At 41.0% G+C, this 22,918-nt stretch overlaps 1 protein-coding gene and 1 long non-coding RNA gene across 2 annotated transcripts in view; one reads left to right on the forward strand and one right to left on the reverse strand.

The window, feature by feature from the left end:
- Positions 1 to 1,918: 1,918 nt before the first annotated feature.
- LOC306770171 lies at positions 1,919 to 8,391 on the forward strand. Its single transcript, XR_013771726.1, has 3 exons — positions 1,919 to 1,971; positions 2,641 to 2,737; positions 8,290 to 8,391. It is a non-coding gene; the product is annotated as an uncharacterized lncRNA (long non-coding RNA).
- The window catches only part of LOC306770170 (semaphorin-6D-like), a gene marked incomplete at both ends in the record, with an annotated part of 80,963 nt that continues 62,516 nt past the window's right edge, over positions 4,472 to 22,918 (reverse strand). Inside the window, 3 exons of the mRNA XM_079258997.1 lie at positions 4,472 to 5,800; positions 9,046 to 9,177; positions 10,016 to 10,266. Of these exons, the coding sequence (XP_079115123.1) occupies positions 4,472 to 5,800; positions 9,046 to 9,177; positions 10,016 to 10,266 (1,712 nt within the window). The remainder of the gene's footprint in view (positions 5,801 to 9,045; positions 9,178 to 10,015; positions 10,267 to 22,918) is intronic.

Here is a 22,918-nt window from a genome sequence, read left to right on the forward strand (position 1 = left end):
TCTCTCTCTCTCTTTTTAAGGTTTAAAAAGCCTCCAGAAAGTTTCTGTTCATTTCCATTAACGACCCCTCTCCCCTCCCACCTTGTCTTTTTCTTTTTCTACATTACAATCTCTTGGTTTTCGTTTGGGAAAGAGAAATGTGAAATTACACTTCGCTTATGTGTGACTGACTTTTTAAATTTAAGTGGGTGAAATTTCTGACCTGCCATTTCTGTTCATGCTCCTTTAATTTCAGCTTTCCGGCTGTCTGCGTCTGCGGCTTGTTACATGCTGAGGTGACAGAAGCGATTCCTCGTGGGGCAATTTAAAGAGCCATGCAGGTGTTTCTCTCCACCTATTTCACTACAACAAGCTGATTTCTGTGGCTGAGTATCTGAATGGTTTTTTTGTTAAATCTGGACAGAAAATAACTAAACAGATCAATTTTCAACACAAGTTAAGGTTTACTGTTACTTTTTGGCATTTTGTTCATTAGTTATTAAGTTCAAGAAAGTTGTGAATGTCTGTTTATAGTTGTCTGAGCAACTTTTCAAACCTTAAACAAAAGATTTCTTTCTTTAAATTAGAGAAGCAGAAGCCAAAAGAACTGTATATATATATTTTTTTTAATATGTAAATTATTAGAAAGTTTTCATTCTCATCTCAAGGCCAGTTTTTATTGTTATTTTATTATTTTTATTGAGGGCATTTTATTGTTATGTTGGACCTTTCTAAGCTAGTGTGCAGACACACAAACCTTCAGATGAATATTTCTTTAGCCCTTAAATACAAAATATTCTGCATCACTGTGTGTTCAGGGACACATTTAGACCTGCACATTTCAGCTTTTCTGGTCTTAAATATCCAGTCTTGCACTTTCCTATCAGACAAACACTCTTTAGATGTCAGGAGGACTTTAAATGCAACCAAAAGGATGATGGAGTGGGTGCCACCCACACAAAATACAAATGATCTTTGACATCTTTTCATGAGGAGTAAAAGGATTTTCTTATAGAACATTTTTCTGTTTAAGGAGCTTATTAGCTGCAGATTTAAGTGTTTCTTATCTGTATAAATTGAGAGAAACTAGAAAAGCTCAGTGCAACCTTTTCTTTGGCACATAGCAAACCTTTTCATAACAATCTTATTTAAAAAAAATGTTTCTTAACCTGCAGCTGCTAGAAGAAGCTTCGAAGAGTTGGACATCACGATTTGTTCTCATAGTACTTGTTCATTTAGATTTTGATTCATGTGGACACCCCCGTCTCAGTGACCAGAGTTACAATAATCTCTTGTAAGGACATCAAACAGTTCCAGTCAGGCGAGAGGTTGTGGTAGGAGACGGAAAAAAAAAAGTGATGTAACCTCCTCAAACCCGAGCTGCCACATAAATCCTTGCCTTTAAGTTAGAAATCAGTATTAAACTGCTGCTTTGTCTACTTTGGAATCATCTGACGACTTTTAAAGAAGCTGCTTCACATTCCAGATGTGTGTGTCCATCCTCGGCTGTGCAGTGCTTGTGGTGTTAAAGTTGCATCATTTGGTGCAGAGCCCGTTGCAGACAGGGATACTTTATTAACGCTGCCGCCCTGTAATTGCCAAATCTGCTCTGGGAGTTTGTTCGGCCAGCTGAGTGAGGCAGATAAAACTAAAACCGGCAGCTTGGAACCAAAACGGTGCCTAAAGGTGAACAGAAAAGTTTGTTTAGTGATCACAATCTGGTTCCTGTTCGTTGATCTCCATCTCTCAGGACACGGAGCAATTTTCTGCTTCAGCGTCGCAGAAATCTGAATTCCTGCTTGTGTTTAGTACATTGTTGCAAATAACGCTCTCTTTAGTGTAGAAACCTAAGCTCAAGCTGGGACACAAGAGAAAATACTAACTCCGTGGTGTCTTCTTGTCCTTTTCTCCAGTACTTCGACACATTTCCTAAGCTAATGGAGTTGCCACGGAGACCAGAAGTAGGATTACAATCAGACGAGGAGGAATATGGTAACTATCACACAACTGCAGTACTGTACAGTTTAGGTTTCTGTTTTTGAGTTTCCTCCAATTGTCAAGCATTTATACTTAATAAGATGTAAAAAAAATTAAAATAATCCATTTTAAGTGGCATAAAAGCAGTGATTTAATGCTCTATTAGAGAAAAGCCATATACTATATATACTATATACTGTAATACGAAGCCGACTCCATATACATTCTGGCTTCTAAAAATGATTCTGCAAACCTGTGCTGGATCTGCTCAAAGAAAAGAACTCATTATTTTCTAGAATGATGACTCATTTCTGTCTTATTCATGTGTCATTCTTTTATTTTTCAGACTCATTAATCTTAATTTTTGGCTTTCAGCTCTCAGCTGCTTTAGGACATGAATGTAGCTTCTATCTTATTAAGTAAAATAAGATGTACAGAAATTTGGTTTCTTTAGAAAATGCATGACTGCAGCTTTAAATTGCCCCACAATTACAACCTCACGTGACACAAAGCAATGGAGCCTAAATCAATGCAACATTGTGTCTTTAGAGTAGTGATAGTGCCACTTTTGCCTCAAACAGTCTTGCATTAGGACGACGTCAACACAAAAAGCTGCTTGACTTCACCATCTGTACTCGAGGAATTTAGCCTAATTCATCGACATTTATTGCTGTTTGCCTGTAGGTGCCGTAAAACCTTCATCAGCTGCAGGCCGAGAGCACAAACAGAAGCGGCAGCCGCCGGATGGGATGTCTTCCTGATTGCTGATGAACGCTGGGAGGTAAAAGTAAAACAGGAAACGGCAGATTCTCCTCACAGTTGGGTATTTTTAGACCATCTGTGAAGAAACACCCCCACAGACTGCAGTCAGCGGCGGGTTTCTGCTCGGACTGGTGAGTTTGTCGGAAGGAATGAACTCGCAGAACGGCTCTAAAAGCCACATTTTCACCCAAATTACCCCACAGTTCTCACCTCCCCCCCCTTCGCACTGTCAGGCTTTTCATAGACTTATAGGTTTCACTTCTCCACTACTGACAAAGAAGGTTTATACTGTTTGTCATGCAGGTCATTTTGAGCTTCGGGAAGGCAGTCCACATATTTACCTGACTGTACTGAAACACACTCATCCACTTCCAGTTCCTCCAGCACCATCAGGTCATTTTAAATCAGTCGCCTCTGCTTTACAAACACCTGTGCAACGAATCAGATTCCCTCTTCTGCAGGTGGAATTTAATGCCACTTTGCAGTACTGGCAATTAAGCCTCAACATCCACTCTGGAAACTACTGCAGCAGAGGTGAGGGAGTTGTAATTTGGGTGAACTGCCAATTTTATCTGCTCGACTGGTGATGAGACAACAGTTCTGATAAACTGATACAAATTCCTGAATTATAAAAAGTAAGGGAAAAAAAATTTACTTTACAGTTTGATTTTATTGCATACTGAAGATATTGTATAAATCCTGCAGATGTCGCTGTGCGGGGGGGGGGGTAGATGCAGAAGTCAGAGCAAATGAAGTCATCTGAGGGATATAATTAAATCAGAAGAAGCAATGAAGTCATTTGAACACAAACGATGAAAAGCATGTTTAGTCATTTACAGGAATCGTTTATCAGAAATCTCACCTTAATCACCTACAAGGCTTTAAACGTTTTTTTTTTCCTTCCTTTTTCAGATACCAATATGGTATAAAAAGCAACATTTATCCGGGTTGTGTGTCCTGTCAGGGTAACAGCTCTGATCAGGATCGCTGTGACTACTGGAGTTTGACACTTCCCAAAAGCTCAGGCAGCGTTAACGTCAGGTCGTACTTGCTGATGTGTTGGTCTGCACAACTCTTTTGAAGTCTTGAGTATGAACACATGGCCGCCTTTTTTTTTTTTCCCCCCACATGAAAGGCAAAGTGAACATTTCCTTTAAATTCCAATTTTCCAGATTCAGAAACAGAGCGAGTTCCCGAGAAAAAGAGAGGATTATGTTTCACGACTTCAGTTGGATTGCTTCTGTGGATCCCGTCGCTGCAGCAGTCCCAGATTCAGTCCACGTCCAATCCCCTGCTTTTTAAATATTTGCAGACCCAGGCCCGGTTCCAAGGTGCAACAACTGGGGACATCAGATCAAAGCGCTCAGAAGAAAACTGCATTAATGAAGACATTTTTTCAGGCCACCTCGAGCCTTGGGGAACTCCTTTTGAATCATTAACATCCACTCCCAGCTTTTTGGTGTGTTTCTCATACGTGTCTTGTCTGAGCCGGGGGTTTGATCCGCTGTTTGTTGTGAGGGGAGGCGAGCGAGGCGGCAGTCGTGCCTCAGAGAGGCGGCAGCAGCACAATAACCACGGCTGAAGGGAATGAGGAGCGATCGGGACACGAGTCTCCTTTGTCTTTTTTTGGCCCGTCACTGCTCCCGTTTTGTCTTTCGCACACGCCCAGCAGGCTTCATGGAGTGCTTTTTCTCAGTGGGGACGGTTGTAGCCATATTTGGAGTGGCGCCACTCCCCCCCCCCCGCTCCAGTGTCAGTAGTCGTACTTCTCTGCCTCTGCTGCGGGCGACGTGGCTGTATTTGGCAGAAAAAGTGGTTTTGGTGGGATTTGGGGTTTTAGAGACACGGTTCTGCGGATGACTGCCGCCCGCTGTGCATGTGGCCCTTCGCTGTAACTGTGCTGCCGCGTGAGGCAGGCGCTGGCGACAGACGCTCGCTGGCTTTCGGCGTTGGGGCCGTTGTTTGCTGCATTGGTCCCCGGGGGGCCGTTGCTGCTGCTGTTGGTGTTCATCCTGGCCAGAAAGTGTGCGTGAGTCCCCCGCTGGTTGAAGCTGTGATGGCGGGGCACAGCGCCGCCGCCACCCCCACCACCGCCGCTGCCGCTGCCCATCTTAATGAGGGAGTGGCGTTGGTGGCGCGTGACGGAGACGGCGCCCGCTCCAGGCCGCTCGGGGATCACCTGCTGCTGGAGGGGAGTTGAAGACGAGGACGAGGAGGACGACGGGATGGAGGTGGAGGAGGTGGGGTTGTTGGAGGAAGAGGAGGATGACGATGAGGAGGTTGCAGAGGAGGAGGTGGAGTTCTGAGGAGGCGCATCCAGGCGTTTGGGGAGGCCGTCCCTCGGCAGCGTGGAGGTGCTGTAATACGAAGCCGACTCCATCTCGGAAATCTGCTGCTGATGATGATGGTGGCTGCTGCTACTGTTGTTGTTGTGATGGTTGCTATGGTGATGGTTGTGGTTATAATGGTGCGTGCGGGTCTGACTGTGATGGTGGTGATGACCGTGGTGATGCGCTCCGGCGGACGACGACGGTCCGGAGAACAGCGAGGATGAGGAGGTGGAAGTGAGGACCTTGATGCCTCCGGTTCCCGATGCACTGACCTCGTGGATGTGTTTGAGCAGCTCGTCCAGCGCGGAGACGTCCACCACCGTCTGGGGGAGGGACTGCTGGGAATGGTGGTGTTGCGGGACTCCACCACCACACCCCCCTCCTCCTCCTCCTCCTCCTCCTCCTTCTGCTGCTGCTCGATCATCATTTAAGATCTTCCTCTCCTCTGGGAGGTGCAGCGAAGTCGAAGAGGCACCTGCTCCGTGTGCCGCTCCGTTGCTCAAGCTGCTGCCGTTGTGATGCGAGAAGGGAAACACTTGCGGACTCAAAGAGTTCCCAACGACGGTCATGAAACCCTGACTTGACATGGAGCAGCTGGGTCCCGACTTCGGGGTTTTCTCCTTGGCGTTGTTGCAGTTCTGGTTCTTCTCGTACTGATGATGCCGCAGGGCCCTGATGCTCTTGATGGGAAGTTCTGGGGTGGAGTCAGGCGTCGGCAGGCCGGAGAGTTCCCCGTCACCCTGAGACAGAGACTGGACAGAGGTTAGACCCATGGCTTTCGGATATTTACAAGCACAACAGAAAACATTTTTGGATTAGATCATAATACAGATATTACATGTAATTCAGTCTTTCCTCTTATCAGTCCATCTGTTTAACTGGAAACTGATGTTGGACACTGGATTATATACTGGTTAGTGTGGTTGCAATGCATTTGAATTAATTTAGCTTGTGCACCTCAATATTTAGTAATATTTTGTTTGATCTTGCAATATATAAGTTATTCTTCCAAATGCAAAAGCAAAGCACAAATCAGTTGGATAGAAGAAAGAAGCCAGAGTTTCTTGTAGGTAACGTCCTCAAAGAGCAAATTAATCATGAAATTAGACCTTTTTTTTTTTTTTTTTTTTTTTTAACAGCTAATGGTGACACTAATGACCAATCAATTTAATCTCTTCATGGCCTAATTTGATGTCATCATCTGGTTTGTTTTTGTCTAGGCAAGAGTTAAAACTCTTTAATAACCATGAACCACTAAATAAAATGGTAAGCAGTGGTAAATTTCTTTATTTTAAGACACAAAAAACTGAATAATAATGTTTCTGTAACGCAATTAGTTGTTGAACTTGTGTATGTAGAAATGTTTAAGCTTCCTCACATTTCATCCAAAAAGCTCTAGAGTACTGACTTAAATCTCACACAGCTTATGTGGTGCTGTGCATGGAGTCCACACCTTCACCAATACATGATGGCCCACTGGACAGATGCATTGTGGGACCTCAATGACTCAAAAAGTGTTAACGACACCGCATAAGGGAAAGTTTGTAGGACTCGCTGAAAACGCTGTTTGGATGAGAAGTGAAATATCTTCACATCTTTATTTAGCACTTGTGTGTACCATTATTTAGTTAAATAATTAGCTTCAGAGTTTGCCAGTTGTTGAAGCAACTGCCAGTCTGGTAATCCAGTTACATCTGCCATTTTTAACACAGAAAAGATACGTGCAGAGCCTTCCACAGCGTTGTCATGAGCAGGTGCAACATACCTGCAGAAGGTTTTTTTCCACTCCCAGCTGGAAGACAGACTGGTTGCAAATTACTGATCTGTTCATGAGGTTCTTGGGGGGGGGGGGGGGGGGGGGGGGGGCGTGTCAGAGTGGGTGCAGCTCCACTGCAGCAGGTTTAGTCACATATCTAACCATTTTGTTGAGAAAATGTGCATCAGGTTGATTGTATGATGCAGATTGTTGGGTGTTGTCAGAAGGTGGCGGTATAGCTTATGTTATATAAGACTGCTAATATCAGACCAGTGGTCTTAAGTGGGAAAGGACCTTGACAACGTTGTCTGAAGGAAATATTCTTGCCTGGCTACAGACTACTAACATGTGGGGATGAGATAACTAAGTCATGGCGATGCATTGTTTCTGTATCAAACGGTGCAACATGAGCACCAAAAAGAAGTGTCTCTTACTAATTATGACATTGTGTTTAGTTGCAACACGCCAACTTGTTTTTGGGTTTGTGAGTAGGATATAAATCCTCCAGGATTACCAGAGAAGGCACACTTTTGCCCATTTTTTTGTGGTTTATGTAGTTGTTGTAAGAACAGAGCAGTGGAAAATGACAGCCAGTGTCCTGTCTCTGTTTGTTGTTTTGTACTAAACTATTCAGTTCGGTCAGGCATCTGGAACATTTAGTAACTAGAAAAGCACTCGAAGAGCGCAAACCTCCGCCAAGCACCACAGTTCCTAAAAGGTTCCTGGATCCAAACGGTGATCCGGATCACCAGCTAAATTAAATCAGTTCTTTCTTTTGACATTCCCATCAACTCCTGAAAAGTTCATGAAAATCTGTCCTTAACTTTTTGAGTTATCTTGGACAAAAACAAACAGATAAACGCCGGTAAGAACATGACCTCCTTGGCGGAGGTAGTAAAAGATCCACTTTTACCAACCGTAATTTACTCTGAAAGTGATGTCATATAAAGTAATATAATAACAAGTTAGTTACTATTTTGCTTTTTATATGTCATAACTAAACAAAATTTCTAAACCTGAGCAACATCAGAGTTTACATGTAAACTGTTACAAGTAAACGTATTACATGTTACACTAGATGTAAACATGTTACATTACATGTAAACTTGTTACATCTGCCGTCAAAATTGCTAATTTCTTCAAGAACTACCGAATCAGTTGGCTTGATGTTATTTGTTGGTCCTGTCCCTAACGGTCCTTCCAAAGAGGGACACATTTTTTTCCAAATCAGGTCAAATCCAAGAATAGATGGTCCAGTGTTATAATTAATGTTTTTGCAACAAAGTAACTTTGTATTATTCAGTTTCCCACAGAATTTCTGAAATTACTTTGCTAACTCAGCTTCAGCTCGGTTCTTTCCAGAAAATGTTTGTTTTGAAGATATATTTAAGTCGAATGGTTTTTGTTGCTTTAATGCTCGGCACAAATCAAGCATCCGGGCATGCTGGCGTTGTTGGTAATGAATGTAAATTATTCTGTCCACAGATTTACACTTTCTTTGCTTCCAGAGCCAGGGAGGATGGACATAAGAGCCACAGGCTGCAGACCGGAACCCAGTAAGGCCAGTTACATCATCAAAATTCATCCTAAAATTACAATTAAATAAGATAATAATTATACATGCATGCTATAGCCATAAATTTGCATGCATAACTAACATGTGACCTGAGTCTTAATTATTTTATTCCCACATGTTAGTCATTTGTGGCCGATGATTAAAATTTTTTAAATCAATGTCACCAGATGGGTTTTGTGAGAAACAAAAGAATGCAGCTGCATTAATAAGACAGTGAAAAGCTTGTCAGAAATGTGTTTTAATGCTGCGCATTGTGATTACTCCTTCATATTTTTCATTCTTAAGAAGCAAAAACAGGAGAATGTGTCCATATCCGTGCCCCTCTAGATTATTCACATCTCCAGTGGTCTTGGAGAAGCAATACCAAAGCATGCTACAGTATTCTGAAGTCAAATGTGAAGCCATCTGTTTGACAGCTAAGGCTCGGCTGAAACTAGGTCATGCAATGGGACGAGCACAAAAATGTAGCACAAAAAAGTGTTGCATGGTCCAAAGTCCTGAATGTTGGTACTTAAAGCTTTGAGGAGAGGTCAGAATTTTCTTCCTGAACTTCTCACATGAAGATTTCTTTTGGTTTAATGTTCCAAATTAATACAATTCTAACTTTGTTGTAGTGAAAATGCTAAGTTGCTGCAGTAAGACAAGAGATGGCTGAGCTCTCCTACCTGGGAGAGACTGAGGTCTGGGTCTCCAAGCTGCAGAACCCGGTGTCGGGGGGAGGGGAGGTGAGGTTCAGCCTGACCGTTGGGAATGAAAGAGCTGTACATTTTTGGAGTGGACACATCCAGTTTGTCCTCCTAGACAAAGACGAAAAATGTCATTTTTTTTAAAGCAGATCTGCTGGAGAACATTTAAATAAATGCTGATTTCAGCAGAAAAGTCAGAGGTCAGCAGCAGCTATGAGACTCAGCTTCTTCCTCAAAGACATTTAGAGAAATGATGGAATAACGACGACACAGTGGATTATAAAGACTGAATAAAAAAACAGAGCTGTGGCTTATTATGCATCTCCTGGGATGAGGAGGATGGAGGAGAAAATAAGTTGCCTCTCAGCTTGCTCTTGCAAAAATCTGCTGCAAGTCCAAGTAAAATGTTGCAGCAGTGATGCATGCCTCTAACTAAAGTTTGTCAGCCTCAACTTCCTGTAAAACTAGAAGATGAGCAACCTTGCCCACCAAACTATTCACCAAATATAATGCGCATTAGCACTCTTCAGCTAAATCAAGTTAGAGTCGAAGACGGATGTGATATTCTTCTCCCAGTCCAAGTAGAGAAATTACAATCTGTATGTCAGCATGACTGCAAATGTCTCTGGGCAAATTTCAGGAATTTAACATACAAGCAACAGACATTTGGATAATTAAGAACTTTAGTGAAGCTGTTTGTGAAAAGAGGCTGATTTATTCCCTAAAAAGTGAAAATATCTCACAAAATGAACTAATTATTTAGAGTTGGTCCTTACTGTACTCACGTATCATTTTGCATTTAAAGAGCTTTGGTCTTACAAGCGGGGAGAGTCGGAGAAATTCCCTTTTCGGTATCTACTTTTAAAATCCTCTCCAAGCGGGAGGCCTTAAGAGGAAACGGGTGTCTTTGAATCCTAAAACTTAATCTGTATGCAACTTGTCCACAAACCTTCGGCTGTCCGTCCAGCAGCCCGTTGAGCTTTGCGAGGGATCGCAGCGACAGCGCATGCGGCAGTGATGCCTCGGGGTCTTTTCCCAGCCTCCTCGCCCGGTGAGCGGCGCTGCGGCTGCAGTAACACGACACCAGGAAACCTGACAAGATGGCGCCCAGGAAGAAAGCCACCAGCACGCAGGCGATCAGCAGCGTGTAGTGGACGTTGGCGTTGGCACGTTGTTCTACATCTGGAAGACGACGGACACCTGAAGACACAGAAGGAAAGATGTTTAAAAAAAAAAAAAATTGTAAATAGAAGAAGAAATGTAAATGAACAAGTCAAATACATGTAAGTCATTCTTATTTTCATTAGTTTGTTATAAACTTTGCAATTGAGCGATATGTAATTATTTTAATGCTTCTACCTCATTTGTCTTGTTGGGATTACAGGAATTAATTAACCAGGCCACATAAGGCCTCATTATTGAAGCCTAGTGGCCGCGACTGCAATTATTTATTTTTAATGTCATTATCTTGAGATATGTAGTTAATCATTTCTTATCTCAATATCGCAAAGCGAGTTCTCACATGATTGGCAAGCTAATTTTGCTGTTATCTCCATATATTGGACAGTTGTTTTCTCAAGATAACCACCCACTGGTTGTTGCAGGGTAGTGACATGAGCTCGAAAGAAATGGCTAGCTCTTAATTCGGTTGCTAATTTCTGCTTGTGGTCAGAATCTGTAGCATCTATTTGTAAGCTGTTTGCTTCCAGGCATTTCTAAACTAAAGGGAAGATAGCTCTGTTTTCTCAAATACTAGAAAACATTCTTTTCTTTTCTTTCTGAGATAATTACAGAGATTATTCTGTTATTGATAAAACAATCCTTGTTGTCTTGAGAGAACATAATTAACTCATCTCAAATTAATGCTTATCCCAAAGTATTAATGCGAGGAATGAACAATGAATATATGGCACTTTGGGTGCCTTGAAAAGCGCTATGTAAGTCTAATGTATTATTATTATTATGAAGGTGGAAAAAAAAAAAGAATGACTGCCCTTTGCTTCTGTCCAATTCAGATTGCATCCAAGAATATTTCTTCAAGGGTAAAGCACTCAAGAGCAAAATAATCTCAGGAACAGTCGCTCTGCTCAGACCTTCCCAAGCAAACACAGTAAACAGCAATGAAGAACCTTTTTTCAGACAAACAACACAGACACTGCATCCTTGTGCTGTAGAAGAAAATGAGCGTTTTAATTTAACATCCTTGTCCTTGATGCTCGGGCAGTGACGTGTGGTCAGGGGAGGAAGGTGAGGCACATGGATTTAAAAACGGAAAAAATACATAAAATAAATGTTAATATTTTCCATTAATCTGTATTTAAAATACATTTTCGGTATTACTACATACATATTTCTGACATGTTATCATAAAAAAATGAGCCAAATCAAACCCTGGGTGAGGCAGTGGCGAGCGGTGCCTCACGTCTGAAAGCACAATCCAATACAAACTGGGTAGCATGGCGCGTGCCCGTTTCTGTTCCTCAGCCTATTTTACATCAATATTAATTATACACCATGACTTTCTACAGTCTGTGTAATGTCTTTTATGTATGTGAGAGAGTTATTCTTGCCGATCGCACAATAAAGTGCAAAGAAAAGTCAGCCGGTGAGGCACGCAGTACTCTGCCTCACCTCAAGGGGGCGTACGCAATCTGGCAGGCGCTTTCTTGCTGCAAAGGCAACTGAAAGTTGGCGCCAAGCTGAAGCCAGCGGCTATTTAATACTCTGCCTGATCCATCTCATTATGGAGGATTATATTTCAACACTAAAAATGTCTCAAAACTTGATTTCCAGTCTAAACAGAAGGTGGTACGTGATGGGAGACCAACGCCGGCACTAAAAGGTTTGCTTCAAACTGAGTCAAAGAGTCGTTCTTTTCAAACTGAGTGGTACAAGCAAAAAGACTGGCTGTATGGAAAGGTGCTGTTTTTTCCAATTCTTACAACTGTAAATCTGACTCTTGAGAAGTCAGTGCCTCACCAACCTTGAACCTCACTGCACGTCACTGTGCACAATGGCCTGACAACATTCAAAATCTTCCTGGGCCGAGTCGACACACTTTTAGCACCTACTCTGTTGGCGTTCAGACGGCGCGGAGTCGGGCTGAACGTGTCTACAGTTTGCAGGCCACCACTGAGAGAATTTGATGTCACAGGATGAGTCATCGGAGCAACTCCAGGCCCACCATCTTTAAAACCCAGCTGTTACTGAGGATAACAACCCTAGGTAGTATCAGCAGGCTGCCTTGCTACAGCATTAAATGTGTGCCAGGTGTGTTGGAACAGGGACACATGGAAAACCTGCAGGACATCGGCTCTTGACAGACTTTAGACACCCTTGTGCTAACAGGTCAAAAAATATGTTAAAGTCCCCATTCTATGAGGTTAAATGCTGATTTATATTTCAGTGTCTCAAATATTAACCTGAATCCATCAAGACTGAGGCATGGTAATCAGATATACTTGTGTTTTTTGTTTTTTTTTAAATTATGTTTGTGCTTTAACATTGTGGAGGTTCACGTGTGAATATAACAAAGTAATATGAAATACTCTTAAAACTTTAGAAATGCACTGTATGTACAATTTTTTTTTCATTTTTTACACACATACTGTAAAAACACTGAGGTAAGAATCATGGAACTACTGTATGCCAATAGTGTGTTTTGTGTGTGTGAGTGTGTGTGCATAATCTAATCAACTGCAGAACTTGAAGTAAATTCCCCAGCAGCGGGCAGAAGCTTCTTTGGCTGGATGAGCAAACATTTTGCTGACGGTAAGTTGACAAGAGGGTGGAGGAGGAGGAAGAGGAGGAGGGGGAGGGGGAAACAGATGGAGGAGAGGTGAGAACAAGGTGAATGGGAAGAAGAAAGAAAAGGTGAGAGGCAGTGATGAGAATTAGACTTAATGAGAAAGAAGCGATTTGCAGGTGAGAAAACGGGATGATGGAGAAGAGAAAGATGACAATGAAGGTGAGATCTGAAAGAACAAGAAGAAGAAAGGGATGAGCTGATTGGAGAGAGGGAGATGGCAGGGCTGACAAAAGGATGAAGGGATGAGAACGGGAGGAGGAGGGGTAGATGCGAGAGAGAAAAGATGAAAGAGTTTATTGTCTGGCAGTGTTCACCTCATCAGGTTCAGATACAACATCAAAGCCTCTCAGACACAATGACTCATCAGTCTGTCCAGCAGCGACTCAGCACTGTTGCACAAAAAAAAACCAAAAAAAAAAACCCAACCGCAGAGCTGAGGATGGGTGGGCCGATCGATTCTGCACCAACCAATGCTTTCATACACAAATGCTGATTGTGTGGTGTATGGATTTTAGCACAACAGTATCAATTCAAAGTCTGAGAAGTGAGACAGCGACACAGTAGGAAAGAGGTTTTCACCAAAACGCAAAGAATCTGACGAAAGTTCAGAAGTTTCATGTTATGAGCAATTTAGCTCAGAAAATGTACACTGTAAAAAAAAATGGCGCTAACAATTTTTCTTTCTCTAGGCAGTTATTCTTATGAACAGTCTTGCATAAACCACATTATTCTAAACTGGACTAATGTGGATCATAAAGTGGATTTATTACAATAAACTGGACTGCATCTTAAGAAGTGCCTTGAGATGACAGGTGTGAATCGGTGCTGTACAAATAAAGCTGAGTTAAATCTAACTGAATCTTAAAGCTGGGGTAGGTAATGATGGGCGCTAGCAAGATTTGAAAGTGGCACCCTGTCTTGGCTCCTCCCCATCTGGGTTTGCTCCTTGGGGGATCCAATGCTTTTTATTTTGCTGCTTTTTCCACCAACAATTTTCTCTTTCTCGGCTGTTTAGCAGGAGCCGTGTTACATTCTGTGTTTCTTCTTTACTATTTAGTATTTTCACCCTAACATGCTTTTTATATGCAGGGTGTGGCTATCAGGTATGCGCTGCGAGAGGGGGAGGAGGGGAGCCAGGAGAAGAAGCTTACGAGATATAAGAAATGAAGAACTCCATTTTGGTCTAAGTGTTTGTATTGGTTAGAGTTTTTAAAGATTTACAGTAAACTGAGGGGTCTAACTATATTTCTTATTGTTCATGATTACAAAATGTAAAGACTGCTATCAGGATGAGGAGCCACTTCACCCAGAGTAAAAGAAAAAGGGGTCAAATTGCTACTGATTACCACATAAAATCTTGAAAGCATCTTGCTGTCAATATTTAAATTGAATGTGATATATTTATATGCGTGTATTCAGATCTCTTAAGATGTTAAACATGTTTTTTTCTTTTACATTGTTTAGGTTCCGTGCTGTTTCTGGGAATATTTGCAAACTGTCTTGAAGCCTACATTTAGTCTAATAACTAATTTATGTTGCTTAAAAGGTACAGTGTGTAAGATTCACTGACGTCTGCTGGTAAAGATGGACATAGAAATGATTTAATATCAGGCATGTGCCGTGAGCTCTAGGGTTCGGTAGGCAGAAGGTTGCAAATTGTGACAGACACACAAACGATCATTTAAATCTGTAGGAAAGTACGTGCTTACTTAATCTAACACAATTAAGATCATAAGACGCCACTGAAAACTTGCAAAGCTAGCTAAATTATTTAATAGCAGTCCCCAGACTATTTAACTTTGTATGTCATGACAACCACTAGCGTATGTTGACGTTTTTCTTCAAAAGAGAGACGTAAAAATTGTTTAAACCTCTCTAGTAGGCTCGTCCCTCCGGTGACTACGTCAACCAGTTTTGGGAGCAAAGCGCCAAATCATCTCTGCAAAAGTACATAGTGCAGTAGCATAAAAAGACAGCGTAGCGATGTACCTTTTTATGTATGTTATTTTATATGGGGGAACAGACTGAGCATGCATGAACAAATCGTTCCGATGATATGAGGGGAAAAGGCAGTGCTGCACTGTGCCTATGGCCTCGACCGTACAACGCAAGGGTGGGTTTTACAGCTTCTCTGTCTGGCCAGAAGGAGGTGCTGTTAAGTCATTTTTAACTGAGCTATGACAAGATCTAAATGCCATCAGTTTCAAATCAATAGGTACTACAGGGTAGGTTATAGGAAATTATCCTTTGAAAGATTATAATATATAAAAAGAAGTAGAAAATATATAAACTAATTAATAAAATGGAATCATTCCAGTTGTTTCTTTCTGCCTTGGGTGGACACTGCCTACCCTGACGCACAACATTGTTTCAAATGTCAGGCACAGGTGGGTACGGTGGCTGTTAGTGGCCAGAATTCTTCCAGACCTAAACATGTTTTATCTAGGAGTGGATCTAGTTGTCTCAGGTGAAGTGGTGGCGGCATTACAGGTCCTTCTACGTGGGTCTAATGCCTGTCAAACAAAGCCAGTACTGCAGTTTTATAGCTGAAAGGGTTCGCCCTTTAAACACAGACCACTTTGTCTAGTCAGACGTGGATCAAATATGGCAGCTGTTGAGTCAGTGTTCTAACAGCATCTGTTTTAAAGTAGAGAAATATGCTGCAGAGCTTCAGCTAAATAAACCAGTGTAAACGTGTAAACGTTCAGCTAAGTTCAGTGTTGCTTCCGTTTCATGAACTTACATTTAAGCTTCTGCTCAAGGACAACATCGCAGCTGAGTCATCACCGCTGTTTGTTAGCATGATTAGTCACTTTAACAGATGAAAGCAGTGACTTTCAGGTCGTCTTTGTTTGTCTTAACCTCCTCACAACCATGAAAGCTTGACTGAGCACCACTTTACATTAGTGACATCCTGTTTTACATTCACAGCGACGCGCATTCAGCAGGCAGCTGTCCAGACCGAGGCTGACTGCTTGATTCGTCTGTCATACTCGGTGTGTATTTCACATTTAACGGTGCGTTCTGAACACTGTAAGAATGCTGACAGGCGGGAGGAATAGGTTATGACATTCTAGGATGATTCTACAGTTTTTTTTCTTTGACATTTTTTTGCTCCGATAAAGGGAACAAACATCTTTCACATAAATAATGCACTACTTATATATAGGTGGGGAAATTGTTAACACAGTTCTGTGAAATCTTGTGACAGAATTAATAGCATAACCTTTATTTCTATTCAAAGATACACTGGGTAATCTACAAGTAATCCACAGTGCATGCTGCAAATATTTGTGTTCTTACATGCATCGCCTTAAAAATATTTCTTACTATTTGTGGGATACTAAGCATGTCTTAAAATAGCTCGCAATACCAAATATACTTACAATGCATCTGTGGAACCACTTTTTAAGCTTGGAATGGATGAGTTTTACTTGGAAGATTAAACATATTCAGCAGAATGTCTCTTTACGAAACTGGTGACTTTGTAATACTTCTTAGTTGAATAAAATGACTTAAAATGCAGCTGCATGTCCCTGAAAACTTGATAAGTCCAAAAATACCCCCAGAAACAAGCAAACAAACAAACAAACAAACAAAAAAATAATGTAATGCCCAGCATTGCTGGCTATTTGGGGGTTTTATTCCCTTCTCCATGAAAGCAGAGGACCCAAACTGGCAACCATGAACCCTCAAAGCTAGCGTGGCCTCGAAGCCTCTGAGGCTTTGCTTTGATTCAAGACACCATTGGAACAAATGTGTCTTTTCTGCAAAAGGACTCTTTAAATAGAACAAGCAGTCATTTTACACACACACACACACACACACACACACACACACACACACACACACACACGTCCCCTGTGTTTAAAAGAGAAGATTTCATGTTCGTTATTTCCACTCTTTCATCTCTGTCCTTCAGTCTGACAGCTATAAATAATATGATGGAGACACACAGAGAAAAATATTATGCTAATTACAGCTCGACATGGAAGAGCTTCATTCTACACCCTCTCTCTCTCTTTCCATCAGTTTGAAAGTTTCTTTTTTCTTTGCTGTCAGCCTGAACTGTAAAAGTTTCTGGCATCATGGGTGAAATCTTCAGGGTGAAGTCTTTGCTTTTTCCCTTCTTTTTTTTTTTTTTTTTTGCGCTTTTTCTGTCACTGTTTTCTGTCAGTTGAAAACTTACGGCACTCTTAGACTTCACCTCTTCCTTTAGTGCTCTCTAAACCTGAATCCTCTTTCATCCCTTTCCCTCAATTTACTTTAAACTTCCTCCATCCTCGTCTCTCGCTGCTTATTCCTCTCCTCTCCTCTTCAGTTTTTCTTTTTGATTTAGCTGAAATCAATATAGTCTGTCTGGGAAAATCTAATTAAATCAATCACACAAATGAACCACATAACTAGATTCAGCAGGATACCACAAGAGGAATTATCAGAGTAAAAAAAGAAAAATCTAAAAGCTTTGGTAAGGTAATAAGAGCTGTAAAGCAGATTTAGGGGTTACAACCACTGTAGGGTTAGGGTTACAGACACAGAGTAGACACTGTGGGCCCTTCACCTCCCACAACTGCTCCCCCCGGTGCTGAAAAATGGCAGCCGACTGAGCCAAATTTTCCAGTTGGGATTAATAGTGATAATCAGTTTGTCTTATTATTATACATGATGCATTAACACAATAAGGGTTGGCTTAGGAAATTACCAATAATGCTACTGTGTAAAAAAAAGAGAAAATATTTGGTTATTGTTTATGTTTCTAGAAATGCAGCAAAACTTTCCAATTGTGTACCATACCTGTTAGAAGTTTGGACACACACACACACTTAAGAGAATGTGTGTCCAAACTTTTGACTGGCACTGCACATGAAGACACCACTTGTGTTCAGCATTATGTTGTAAATTATTTTCAGAAGTCCCCCCCCCCCCTTCTTTCTCAAAATTTAATTGACTTGGCCTTGGTTCTGCACAATGGGAGAGAAGGAAGAGCCGACTCTTTTTACCTAACCAACATTTTTTTTTTTTTCAAACTGTAAGTAGTTTTACTTCCTAAACTTTACTAAAAAACAGGTAGAGAATGAAATAAAAAGTTAGAAAGAAATCACCACTCTCATTTTTATGTGTCCAGTAACCTTCCTGCCTTTCAGTCAGGCAACTTCTGGTCACCTTGCTGCTTGGTAATGCGTAAACGCTCCACAACGACATGCAGCCATTCTTCTAGCTGTGCCAAGTTGTAATACAATCAAAAATGTTTTCATTGCAGCAACTACTGCAGTTTCTTTTCTTTTTGTTTTTTTTTTTCAATCTGAAAACTGAGTGTTTTTATTTAAGACATCTTGTAACAGCAGCTTAATAAGCCATGGCTGTAACAATACATACTATGCAGAAACAGTGATATGAAGACACACACAGACAAAACCATCAGAACCCTAGCAAATGTAGTTGTCACATCAAACTGTGACAGTAATAGTCTGTCGAGCCAGATGTTCCTGCTTTCAAGCCATTTAAAAGGTCTTTTAATTTATGTAGCGAGACCAGCTGCCCAAAATTTAGGGAGTTTTGCTGTTTATTCCAAGCAGACGGTCAGAAATTTAAATGTATTTTCAAGGTTTAGATAGATTGAATAAGTCTTGGAATCAAAAAAGGAACTTCATGATATTTTTTTAAAGACTGAGGTAGGATTGAAGCAGAAATGCGATAATGAAACCCAAGCATCAAGACTTTATTGGTGCGTGAGGAAACAGTGCAAGCATTGAAAAGATGTATATATATATATATATATATATATATATATATATATAGCCATATATCTCTACATCCATCCATGTGTGTTTTTATAGCAGATGCTCTGAACACTAAAGTCAAGCTTCAGAAACTTCCACCCCATTAGCATGCTCTCGCACCCACTTGTTCCCCACAAGCTCCATTGGTATTCACATGCAGCCCGACACCAGTGACAGAGCCTGTACACAGAGAGGGAGTGAGCAACTAGGAGGCCGACAGAGAAAAGGAATGACGGTGTAAAAAGGGACGTCACAGAGAAAAACTGTAAGAATTCAAAGTGAAAGAGAAGAAAAAGAGATGGAGGGAATGAGCGTGTGACCGGGGGGGCCAAGAAAAAGGAAAGACCTTGTCAAGTTTGACTTTTTCGCTTCACTGCTGAAAATACTGGGAACACATACATTCCTGCTCACTTTTAAAGGTCACGCAATTCACACATGCAGCACTGCAGGTGTGTGGAATGAGGATTAAGCTCATCTCTGCAGCAGGCTGAAAATTGCTGCTCTTCACCCCCTCGGTGCTGTGGCACATTTTACATTTTCATTTAGTGTCCAGTGGACGTTATTTAAAGGATTCAAATGAAACATTTACGTGTTCCTTCAGGGTGTTCGGGCTGTCGGTGGGTGCTGGGTAAACAGTGTGCATTGATACTTTGGTGCAAAATGTCTGTTTAACAGAAGCAGAAGCGAAAAGCCAGATGCTGCAACAGCAAAGAAAGGATTCCAGCAGCCAGTCTGGATGATGGATGAGATCCATAACACAGGTAAACATAACGCTTAGGACTCATGTAAGAGGATGTATGAGAAACAAATTACAGATTATAATCTGCTAATTTGTGTTTTGAACTGCAGATTTGTCTTTTTCTTGGATTCCTGTGGACAAAACTACAGAAGGAAAGAAAAAACCTTACATTAAATATTTTTGGAGCATCATGAATGTGAGACGAGTCTACTATTTGTCGCTTGGTTTAGTATCCAAGTACTAACTAAACTTGGTTATGAAAATGACCTGGATTGCCTGCAAACACTCAACTACTATGCATCTATGCATTTCCCATTTGCCCAACATGTAATAAAAGCATCCATATTACTTAAATAAAATTATTTAGTCATGCATTTATTTATTTATTTATTAAACCATTTAGCTGCAGATGATTTCTAGGACGCAGAGTTGATTCTATGTTATAGAACTTGCATAATGTGCTTATTCAATCTTTGTGTGTATATCTGCCTCCTCATTTCATTCCACCTCTGCATGAGCAGGAATTAAAAAATAGACCAAACTTGTATAATGCTGCTGGAAAAGTATCATAAGTCCTGCTGGCGTGGTAATTTGAGATTTTTAAGTGATAACAGTATAACAGTGTGCTTAGTGATGTAGCTGTGTACACTGAGCTTTCTTTCACTGCTGGCCCACAAAACAAGGTGAAAAATGCAGCATATCTGAACGCAAACTGGCTAGTTAGAGATATCTGTGCTGGTTGTTTATCAGCGTTAAGCATTACTGTCCAGGTTTTGCTGCGACACTAATGTAGAAAATGCTGTTGTGATTCCCTCAAAGAAGCTAAGTAGACTTTTCAAGTGGATGGGAGATGTACTGAGGAGATTTGAAGTGTTTTGAACACAAAAATATTTTTAGTTACCTGGGAGCAATGGCACCCTGAAGCACACTCGCACTCCACTGTAATGAGGTTTAGAGATTAAACTCCTGGAGGTCAGTAAAATCTGTCTTCATAAGATGTTAGGTAACAACACGTGGTGTAAGAAATGTGATCTGCCTTCCAGATTGAAGAAGTTTACACTTTTTGAAAAAAACGGGAAACTTGTGGTTAGTTTTTGTGCAAAAATAACATAAGACACAACCACAGACCGTATAAGAAAGATGGACGGAGCCTCCGGCAGTTAAAAGTGAATCCTATGCGGAAATGCATAAAACTGCAGTTCCCCCCTCATCCACTAGGGGTTGGTTCCAAAACAGAGCAAATCTCCATGTTAAAAAAACCAACTTCACAGCAGAAATAAACATGTTTACAGCCTGGTTCAAAAATCCATTTTCGGTTTAATAGGTCAAGTTTACCTTCATGACAACTGTGCGGGGAGTGCATTTTTTTCTAACTTGCCCGTTTAAAAGTAATTTAATGTCGAAGTTTGTCATATTTGGTAAATGGTAAATGGACTTGTACTTCTATAGTACTTTTCTAGTCATACAGACCACTCAAAGCGCTTTACACTACTTGTCACATTCACCCATTCACACACACACTCATTCAACACACTCATACCCCGATAGGCACATTGGGGGGCAGTTTGGGGCGTGTCCTTTTGATTGACAGGTACCAATCTTCTGCTTCAAGTCAGAAGAACACACTCATACCCCGATAGGCCCATCGGGGGGCAGTTTGGGGCGTGTCCTTTTGATTGACAGGTACCAATCTCCCACTTCAAGTCAGAAGAACATAGCAACCGCGGTTTTTAGCCAATTAACAATGTGACTTAGCTTTAGCTCGCTTACCTCCGTTAGCTGATTAGCTCCTGTTATCTCCGGGTAAGCTCTTAGCTACAGGTAGCTCGGTGTTTGCTCGATATCAATCATCCACCATGACACACAGCCCCCCTCTCAGCTCCACCTCTTTGCCCATATATGTATTTTCTGGGTGAGATGACACACGTGCCTCTTCCAAGATGGTGATGGTAGGAACCGCCCACTGAGCTTCAGTTCAGCTTTTTAGAAACCTATGGGTGACGTCACGGAGGCTACGTCCATCTCTTTATATACAGTCCATGGACACAACACGAAATACTAATAGACCTTGAAATGGTAAATAATTAGTGATGTGACATGGAAAGCAGCAACGTTCAAGTTTGGCAAAAACATCAAAACACTGGTACACGTTACTGATATGCCACTATATCGAAATGAACAGCTCAACAGCAAAAACAAATCATAAAAGCTCATGAATCATTTATTCATTTATCAACCCCCAGACAGAACAGTTGAGGGGGAGGTCTCTCCAGGTAAAATCTCAGTTTTAATACCAGTTTCATGGTGTCAACATGAAACCCCAACTACAAGCCAAACTTAGCATGAGCCTAACAATGAATACAAGGAATTCGATAACAGTGTTTGAACAACTGGAGCACTATTCCTTTTAGAACATGCATACCCATGAGCTTTTGCAGCTATCATAGCTCAGAACACTATAATATATTCCACTAGTGAACCCACAGATCTGCTACCGTGCACAGGTTAAAAAGACAGGTGAAAAATGAAGAAAACACTTAAATCAAGATATTCTCTTTACAGTAAATACAGAAAACTTACTTGTGGTAAAATGATATAGGGATATAAATAACAGATAATTTGTCCTTATTTTGTAACACCCATCTGCATCGCTCTCATTGCTTAAAGACTTGCAGTCCTCCTAAAAGCGAGCAACACAAAGCCTACCATGCAAACGTGCACCAAATGGTTAAATGATACTGAGAATTATTTCCTACCAGTAAAATCTGACTCCAGCTGACACTGACTTCATAATAATCAGGATAAAGTGCCAAAAATGTTGCCATCATTGACATAAAATCATCTCTTGTAGCAAGGAAGCAGTGATCCAAACAGTTTTACAATGTTCACTTTCACCACAAAATCTGATGCGGTCTTTCTCACATCATTGCAAAATCCAATAACAGTAAAATAGTACTATTTTCCAAGCTTCACAGCACCACCTCCCCCAGTATCATGCATTTCCAAAAACTGTAACTATAAGCAAGACAAAAAGGCATTTTATGCCCCCAAGAGCAAAGCTTTAGTTCAGGGCAAGTTCATTTTAACCAAAAAGTATTTCAGTCAGTCACATTTACTACTAACCCACCACAGGTGCCCAACAAATAAGATTTTCTTGTGTCAGTAAGTGAAACTTCAATTTTTATTGTACTCAACTATTGTAGTCAATTGTTAGAATAATAATTTATAAATGTTATTACATTATTTTATTATTATCATTTTATTACTGCGAGACATGAATCTTAAAACAAGTTAACCACAGAACACTCACGTAGCATGAGTTGCTAGTAAAAATCAATGTAACATGGGGGAAAATCACCCAACCTTAGTGTAATTGGGCTAAGGGTACAATGTTTGAACAGGCTTAAAACACCAGGTGAAATTACATGAATTATGAAAATCTTTACAAGAAGTGTAGATCTGATGCCAGGTGTGATACAACATAATGTAAACACAGAATGGAAGTTTGCTGTTATTTTGCGATCA

Source organism: Telmatherina bonti (genome assembly GCF_933228915.1).
Source record: "Telmatherina bonti genome assembly, chromosome: 19".
In the NCBI taxonomy this organism is placed as follows: Eukaryota; Metazoa; Chordata; class Actinopteri; order Atheriniformes; family Telmatherinidae; genus Telmatherina; species Telmatherina bonti.